General features: G+C 42.1%; 1 protein-coding gene across 1 annotated transcript; it reads right to left on the bottom strand.

Moving 5' to 3' along the window:
• Window positions 1-8,910: 8,910 nt before the first annotated feature.
• LOC118754397 (transmembrane protein 14 homolog) lies at window positions 8,911-9,303 on the bottom strand. Its single transcript, XM_036489266.1, has one exon. The coding sequence runs from the start codon at window positions 9,301-9,303 to the stop codon at window positions 8,968-8,970; it is 336 nt and encodes a 111-aa protein (XP_036345159.1). The 3' UTR covers window positions 8,911-8,967.
• Window positions 9,304-9,637: the final 334 nt, after the last annotated feature.

The following is a 9,637-nucleotide window of genomic DNA, read 5'->3' as shown; positions in this document are numbered from 1 at the left end:
TTCGAGAAATTAATGCGCTGATGAGAAAACGAAAACTCGTATATCGAGACGATAAAGTGGCCGGTAATCTAAAGGTTAGATGAGGAAACGGCCCTAAAAGTTGTTAAGCTTGGTCTGACTTTTAAGCAGTTTTTTTTTGTTTTATACATATATTAGGTAGCTGATTCAGATCCGGCGTCAATAACGTATATACATAACGGACTATCTATTTTTAATTCATCCCAAATACTCAACAATTTTTATTGAGCTCGAGGCCGTTTTTTAATGAAAACTTATTGTGGAAAAGCAACAATAATTTGAAAAAATGGTAGAAGTGCCAGCTATTTCGGAATTCACCACATTTCCTCATCAGACTTCTTTCAGTAGGATTCGAACCGACGATCCCACTGACTCAGCCAGTTGCCTACGTACTGTGCTAAGTTCGCCTTGTTAATTCTTGTTGCTTATTTCCACTATTTCACTTGCTAAGCCAACTACAATCAAGCGCAGCTATTCCGCTGCAATTCACTTATCGTGTGGTTGTTATTTTGTTGGTTTTTGTTAATATTTCTATTATTTGAATGTTTAACTTTTAGGTGTGCTCGTCCTTAAGTTATTTGTTTTTTGTTATTTTGTGGCCTTATAACAATTATATTCAAAAATTTTTATTGAGCTCGAGGCCGTTTTTAATGAAAACTTATTGTGGAATAGCAACAATAATTTGAAAAAATGGTAGAAGTTATAGCTATTTCGGAAATCACCACATTTCCTCATCAGACTTCTTTCAGTAGGATTCGAACCGACGATCCCACTGACTCAGCCAGTTGCCTACGCACTGTGCTAAGTTCGCCTTGTTAATTCTTGTTGCTTATTTCCACTATTTCACTTGCTAAGCCAACTACAATCAAGCGCAGCTATTCCGCTGCAATTCACTTGATCGTGTGGTTGTTGGTTTTAGGTGTGCTCGTCCTTTAGTTATTTGTTTTTTGTTATTTTTTGGCATTATAACAACTATATTCAACAATTTATATTGAGCTCGAGGCTCGATGAAAACTTATTGTGGAATAGCAGCAATAATTTGAAAAAATGGTAGAAGTGATAGCTATTTCGGAAATCACCACATTTCCTTATCAGACTATTCCGCTGCAATTCACTTGATCGTGTGGTTGTTGGTTTTGTTGGTTTTAGTTAATATTTCTATTATTAGAATGTTTAACTTTTAGGTGGGCTCGTCCTTAAGTTATAAGTTTTCGTTAAAAATCGTCCTCGAGCTCAATAAAAAGTGTTGAATATAATTGTTATAAGGCCATAAAATAACAAAAAAAAACAAATTCATCCCAAATAGTTAAAAAAGTTTTAGGTATGCAGGTATCTAGAACCGTGCCCAAGTGCTTAAAAAATGTACCAGAAATGGAACGAAAAATTTAGCGATTTTTTAATTATATGGTTGGTAGGCGTGGTCGCTATTCGATCCTGCCCATTTTATGAGCAGAAGTTGTTAGTTATTCAGACATAATTTGTGCAAAATTTCAACCCGTTATCTATCTTAGTTCTGAATATAATAATTAAATTACCCTAATAGAGCAGATTGGACCACTGTGCAGCGCAATCGTTAAAAGGGTAATATAGTTCGTTATTCCATCTTCTTCGGTAATCGTCGCCCACGCGAATGGCGCCATAGATCTTGCGAAGAATAGTTCTCTCGAAAGCCCCAAAGTCTTTTCATATTGGTTAGACATCTTCCATGTTTCTGCGCCATATAAAAGGACGGGCATGATGAGAGATTCGTAGAGCGTGGTTTTTGTTTGTCGAGAGAGGGCTCTGCTTTTAAGTTGCCTGCAGAGCCCAAAGTAGCACATGCTGGCAAGTGTTATTGGTGGTGTTTATGCTGGATCCTAGGTAAACAAAGCCCTTCACTACTTCAAAGTTATGACTGCCAACAGTGACGTGTGTGCCAATACGCTAAGACATATGTGTTGTCAGGAGGTACTTTGTCTTGCCCTCGTTCACCGCCAGACAAACCTCGTTAGCTTCTTTGTTTAAGCTGCAAATTGCTGCGCTGACATCCCTGAGTTTCAGGCCGACGATGTCAATATCATCTGCATTTGCCAGCAGCATCGTGCTTTTGCTCTATATGGTGCCGCTGCGTTTCAGATTGGCTGCTCTTATAACGCTTTCCAGCATCTGATTGAAAAAATCGCATAAGAGTGAATCGCCTTGTCTAAAACCCCGTTTTGTCTCAAACGGTGCGGATAGGTCCATCCCAATTGGGACGGAACTGTAAGTTGAGCTTAACGTAACTCCACACAGCCGTATTAGTTTTGCGGGGATCCCAAATTTAGACATGGTATTGTACAGGCAGCTTCTGCTCTTGCACTCAAAAGCAGCTTTAAAATCAACAAAAAGGTGGTGTGTGTCGATTTGCATATCGAGTGTTTTTCCCAGAACTGGACGCGCTGTGAAAATATGGTCTATTGTGGACTTACCAGGTCCGAAGCCACACTTATAAGGTCCAATCAGTTGGTTCATTAAGGACATCAGTCTTTCACACAGTATTGTCGACAGGACTTTGTATGCAATATTAAAAAGGCTTATTCCGCGATAACGGAGGGATCTCCCTTCTTGTGGATTGGGCAAAGTACACAGAGATTCCAATCTTCGGGCATGTATTGATCAGACCAAATTCTGCTTAATATCTGGTACATGCGCCCGACCAGCTCTTCGCCGCTGGCTTTGCACTCTGGACATCTGTTACCAAATTTCTATCTTCATCTCTACAGGAACCAGCGTATTTCTCTGCAGCAACCGCGCGGCACTCTTCGTTATACCAGTTGCTCCTGCGCGGGCGGTAGTATCCCACTGCCTCTTTTGTAGAGGTGTCAAACTATCGATAGTCACACCATCGATACTTTTGGTAGTTTTCACAAAAACTATCAATATTCACGATAGTCTCGAAAAAACAAAACTATCGATAGCACTATCGATAGCGCTAAATCAGTTCGGTTGCTTTGTTTTTACAGGATCATAGTGAAATAAATTTTATCTTATAAAAGTTATAATCATTCAAAATTAAATAAATGCTTAGCCAAAATACTTCTTTTTAGAAAGTTCAAAAACAAACACAAGTTATACAAACAAAACAGGATTTACGATTAACATATGTATGTATTTTGGCTTAAATAAATGCGCGCATATTTGACTATGACGTCGGCATCACACTAAAAAACAAAGATTTTAATTCAAATTAAAAAATTCAAATAATTTCAAAATAATTGGTAGAGATGATCAATAGTCCTACTAAACTATCGATATTTTTGATAGTATAAGAAAAAACTATCAATGAGTATTGATAGTCTAAAAAAATTGAAACTATCGATACTATCGATAGTGCCATCGATAGTTTGACAACTCTACTCCTTTGCAGCGGCACGAAGTGATTTAATAATAATAATCCCAACGGTTTTAACCTCCTTTCCCGCCCATCCTCATGACGTACGGAACCATTATTTTCAATTTTTTCGCCGATTCACGAAAGGTAGGAGTTTGTTAAGGGTCGAGATCTAAAGCTTTTCAGCTACAGAACCAAATTCATCAGCTGATTATTATATATTCATGTTAGTCAATCATTTATTGAGTGAGGATAGTATCGCTTTCTTAATGCTGAAAAACGAAGCAGAAATATCAAATGTTCTGGAATGATAGTTAAAATCCTGGCATAAACAACGGAGCGTCTCGTGTAATTCAAAATTAGCTTTACAAGTTTTCGAAAATAGGGGACAAAAGTGTCTTGATACACGGGAGGGAACAGTAAGGCATTACGCAGGATTGAGAGTCGATTGCGAAATTTCGCGGCTGTCTGCGGTGAATGCTGCTTCTCGACATCTAACTTTCGCAGCGTTGCCTGACGACGTTCTTCATTGCATAGAGGCGCATGCGGACCTTGGCTGCAACAATGTAGTGATCCGAGTCGTTGTTGGCTCCTCGGATAGAACGCACATCAAGAACGCTCGAAGCGTATAGTCTGTCTATCACAACTCGATTTATTTGGTTTTTCCTTCTTTGCTGGTGTGTGGTACTACCAACTACCATGTTCCGTGCCGCGGAAACGTCGACGGGCCTCTCTCCGTTATCGGAGGTGTTGTTATGAAAGCTGAATTTTCCGACTGTTGGACCAACAATGCCTCTCTTGCCCACCCTGGCGTTAAAGTCGTCCTGCATAATTTTATCATCGTGGCGGGGGCGGCGCTCATATGCTTCCTCTAAGCTCTCGTATAAGTGCACTTTGGTTTCATCGTCGTCCTCCTTCTTCAAGGCGTGCACACAAATGAGGCTTTCGTTTTTAAATTGGGCTTTCATGCGGATCGCTCACTCATGCGAGTAAACCTGGAGACGAGGTCTCGTAGTCTCCGTCCAACCACAAATCTCACACCAAATTTGTGCGCCGTCATCCTAGGCCATTTTGTGGCTTTTATTGGTAGGAATTTTTACGTGGCGGGTCCCAATCCCAGCGCACAACCATTACTGGGATGAGTGGCTTTTCAACTGGATTCACGTTTATAGAGCGACCGGCTGGCTGCAAGGCAGATGCCGGCTTGCAGCCGCACCTACTGATGAACAGACGCGGCAGACTTCGGTGAGCCCTTAAACCGAATAAGTCGGTTTGCACTCCGTTCAATTAAAAAAAAGGTGGATTTTGTGAAAGTATTAATGCAATTCTGCTGAAGCTTACAGCTTGCCAGCTGAGCTATTCAAGCGAGAAGCTGATTGGGTGCATGCATCAACTGTTATGTAGAATATGGTCAGATGAACGCATGCCCGACGACTGGAATTTATGTAAGTGTGCTCTGCCCAATCAACAATAAAGGCGCCCCGGCATACGCGCCAACTACCACGGTGGGACTCGAGTGACGAATAAAAGAAACCTAGCTATCTGTATTCATTTATTTTTAAACTGCTCTTTGGCTTTCAAAGTTAAACTATTTTTTTTTTTGTTTCGCATGAGCCTCGCTTTCTGGTTATAGGCTAATCGAAAAATTTTTCTTCTGCTTTTTAGTCTTTATGTTAACCTAGATCGCCCTCGCCCTCGCCCGCCTCGCGGAGTTTATGAAATTTCTGCATGCTACATTATGTGTAACTTATTTCAATTGAATTCAACATACTAAAACTGTGCGAAAAGCAAATTTAAAATTTTTTAACCATCTTCAAAATATTAGTAAACTAAAACTTCCTTAAATCTCTCTCTTGTGATAATTTTTCATACTTTCATGTTGGTTTGAAATGAAGCCATTTAAAAACTATTTCGATTGATACCAGTATTGTTTGATTTTTACCTTTTAAACCGTTAGTTCCTATAATTCACCTAGAATTTGAATTTTCAAACATGTGGAAACTCTTCTATACATACGTAGCTTAAAAGTACCGCCCTTTCAAGACTCTTTCGATTAAAACCTATATTGTTACAACTCACTTAACTTATAATATAATTGTATAAGAATTTAGTTTTAAAACAAGTTATTTACGCAGGTGGCGTCGCACGAAGATGGAGCGCACCAGCGTAAAGTTAATGTAACGAAAATAGGAGAAAATAAAAGACACAGTGGTTTTAGTGCAGTGAAATTAAAAATCGTTTTATTTGTAAATATCTATGAGGTTGAATAGTGTGGCTCACAAGAGTTGGCTTACCGAACGTGGTGTGATGGCTGACGTGATCTCCTTGCTGTCTTCTAAGAAGTGAAAGAGTGCCAACAAACGAAAAGGGATGTAGCCCACCGCACAGTAACTTTCGTTAAGTTTCCCCTCCAATAAGTTACCTCACAGTGGGGCTTGTTGTTAGCGGCTGGAAAGATAGCCGTAACTTATGTATGTGTTTGTGTGCTCTTACATCAAGTGACAAAACGCGGATTAGGGTGGTGCAATATATTTAGGTCGCGGACCTAAACATACCGGCCCCCTTGCGGTAAGCAAGCTATGAAAAAGAAAAGGAGTCGCGTCTCAACCGTCACACGCACGTGAGGAAAGTCTTAAGGACTAACTATAATATGCAGCGCGGATTTTGTACTGCGCGGGGCTGCTTATTCGCCAACGCGTTCGTCGCGACCGGTTCATCTGAGGCTGTGGAGAAAAGGACATTGTTAATTGAAACAGACGTGGTTTGAAATTTCAATGCACTTTTTTTATTTAAATTTTTAGGTATGTGTGTGATGAGTGTGTGTGTATGTGTGGTTTTGTCTACTTAATCTCTACGTTTATGGTTGGCAGGCTCCCGAAACAACCAGACCGTATATGGTCGCCTGGACCAGGAGACCGCCCACGGTGGATGGGGGGGTCCCGCTCACCATCATCTGCGCATGCAGATCGAGGCCCAGTGTGAGGCGTATTGGTGACGCGCGGAAGAATTGTGGATCCGCCAAGCGCATGAACTGGAACGGGGCCGCAACCTTAGGGTCCAGGTTCGACGGTGGACTCAGACGTATATGGTGGTCCAGCACGACTGCTTGGGTCGTAATGCGGTCGGAGCTGCTGTATCTTCCTCGCATGGTGACCGTGCAACGCTGCAGACGTCCGGATCCGTTGCGTTCCAGTTGGAGATCTCTCACCAGTTCCGAATCAACCAATGAGTTTGGTGCGCAAGGGTCAATCATTGCGCGAACCAAATGAAGGCGGCCCCTTGCTTCAATCCGCACTATTGCGGTCGGCGCGATGGGGATAAGCGCACGAATGATCGGCGTTGATATGGCGCTTTGCACTAGGCGGCCCGTTCGGAAGCCGGTCGGTGGAGCGCGTTGTAAGGCACGACTATTGATGTTGCTGTCGTTTGTGCGCGTTTTGTGGTATGGTGCTGCTTTGCGTAGCCTAGACGATCGCTTAGACGAGCGGAAAGTACGAGTTTCCGCGCCGTCGTGTCGTTTTGGCTTGCGTTGCGATCGTGATGCCGGGCGGAAAGGACTGGTTTCCGCGCCGCCGTGTTGCCGCCAGTTGTGTTGTTGACGCGTTTGCGAGCGGAAAGGACGAGTTTCCGCGTCGCGTCGGTTGTATTGCTGACGCATTTGCGAGCGGAAAGGACGAGTTTCCGCGTCGCGCCAGTTGTGTTGTGCACGCGTTGGCGAGCGGAAAGAACGAGTTTCCGCGTCGCCCGCGCGTGGTTGTAACTTGTCTAACGGTCTCGGTGTGCCAGTTCCAGAGTTGCGCTTTTGTCGCTCATGTGGGGAAGAGTCTGTCCTCTCTGACCCCTCTAACTCCTCCTCTTCGACCTGCTGCGCCCACGACTTCGTCTGCTCCGTAACGTCGATAGAGAGTGCCCCGTCCGAGCTCTCGCCGTCGTTGATCGCGTTCGCTGGGTGCCTTTGGTCTTCGCAGTCATCGAGATGGAGCGAGGTGTGATGCTTTTCGCGACATCGGTGGCATCGATCCGTGCTGCTGCACATGTCGAGGCGGTGGAACGGCGAGAGGCAGTTTGGGCAATATTTATGCAGCAGGACTGCACGCAGCCTTGCTTCGACCGCTTTGCCGCGGTAAAGGGGGCATAGTCGAATGCCATGCGCTCCGCCGCATAGCCGGCATAGAACCGTGAATTTATCAGCGCGTTCTTCTGCATGTGCGCGATTAGCCGAGAAACGAGTCATTCTGTAAATGAGTCTCGTAGTTATGTCCGTAGGTGTAAAAGGTTACGTACTATTAGTTTTGGGTTGGGTGGCAAGTGGCGAATATATGTATGCCTGTATATCTCGTGAAAGCACATTTTATATATACGTGTGATATACTTATGTACATATATATATATATATATATATACTATTTGTTTATTTATTTAATTTGTTTTGACTTGGTGAAGTACAAAACTGGGCCAATTCAGACTTTCAGTCTCCGCGTACTTGTGCGGTATTAAGTATGGTCTTACTCTTAAAAAATAAATAGACTTACAAAGCTCTACCAAGTGGCGTTTTTATAAAAAAAGCTTCAATTTAAAAAGCGGTTAAAGTCTTCTTTATTTTCTATGACTTTGAGCGTAAGGTTCCGTATTTGGGTTAAAACAGATCTGTGGAAGGTGACCATCGCTATAAGATTTTTATTCCATTACATTTGTTGCCATTTGCTTTTGCATCGAACAGACCTTTATGTAGTACAAACTTTTCGATCACTATTTCCCCGAACACACCGTGAAATTTGTAATCTCGTAAAAGGTGTGATTTGTGGTTTTGTGGTGAGTTTCACCACTTGGCCTGGCACGGCGAAAGAAAATTTCCTCACTATGGGTTCGAGACCGGGCTAAGCCAGTAAATAGTACATCAGTGTTGCCAGGTAGAAACTAAGTGAGTATGTACAGTTTTTAATGCATATAGTTAAGTTGCAGTTTGAGAACAAAAAAAAGACGATAAACCTGTGATTTGATTCCAATTAAAGTATTTTTGTTAAAGAAATGCGAATTTTTAAATTCGTAAAAAAAAACGTAAAACTTTTTATTCTTACATACATCATCAGAAGCTAGCATAAATGAAAAAAAATCCAACTTTTTAAACTTTTTATTCTTACATACATCATCAGAAGCTAGCATAAATGAAAAAAAATCCAGAGGCTTCCTGGTGCAGTTTATTAAAAATTTTTTTTGATAACCAAACTGACGCTTTCTCAATACAATCACCTGGCAACACTGTATAGCATGCACCACAAAATGAATTTTTTTCTCGCCGCTTATTATCAAGTTGTGCACCTGACAACCAGATGGTGCTGCTTGCCCTACTCTTATGAAGGCTCGCAATTCGCCCAATCACATATGTCAAACGTTGAGCTAATACCGTATGTCAAAGTTTTGACATAGCAATAACTTCCTGAATGACTGAAAATTTCATTCTGGATTTGGCACGTGGTAAGTTTGGTAGTAATTAGTAAATTATCATTGTTATTCAATTCATTCATTTCATTTTCAGATTCGACAATTAAGCGTGGCTTTAATTAATGGAGTTTATATGCAATATAGGCAGCGATACGCATTTACTGTTGCCTTCCTGGGAGGGGCAAGTACCGGTTGTATGCAACCAAATTTCGCAATATGGCTGCCACGGATATCACACGAATCATGCCAGCAGGCATTAGTTTTCCGGAACGTTGCCAACGTGCACCCATCATGCCGGCCAAAGCAGCCGCTGTGCCCAACTGCAAGAGTGGACGTGGGGGCTCCTGTGAATTAAAATGTGCACCTACGCCAAGTATAGCACCAAAGGCCAAACCAGCGCCCAACGAGGGGATGGAACCGGCTTTAACATAGCCTATAATGCCACCAGCAGCCACAGTAGCAGCATATAAATATCCAATCAAGTCAGCTGGCATATTTGTTAACTTTGTGAGTTTATCTAAAATTTATATATTTCCAAATTAACCATGTAAAAAACATGAGCCCCTGCCGCACTTATAATCGAGCTTACAAAAATTCGGTTTTGAAGTTGTGATCGACAAATCTTTTGTGCCGCCCGAAATTTTGCAAGTTTTCGATATGGACCCAATTGTGCTTCCAGCTTGGGACCGCTTTTCAAAGGGCGGTCCTGCGTAGTTTTTCAAATCTGAAAACCCTGAAAATGTACTGAACTTTCCCCAAGTGTCCTGCATTTGTCCCACATTTTATTCGTTATTCCAAAATTATCGGACAATGGATGGATTTTTTTTT

Source organism: Rhagoletis pomonella, unplaced genomic scaffold, assembly GCF_013731165.1.
Source record: "Rhagoletis pomonella isolate Grant_MI unplaced genomic scaffold, Rhpom_1.0 Rhpom_scaffold_03833, whole genome shotgun sequence".
NCBI classification, from domain to species: Eukaryota; Metazoa; Arthropoda; class Insecta; order Diptera; family Tephritidae; genus Rhagoletis; species Rhagoletis pomonella.
This window is presented reverse-complemented; position numbering and strand designations above follow the sequence as displayed.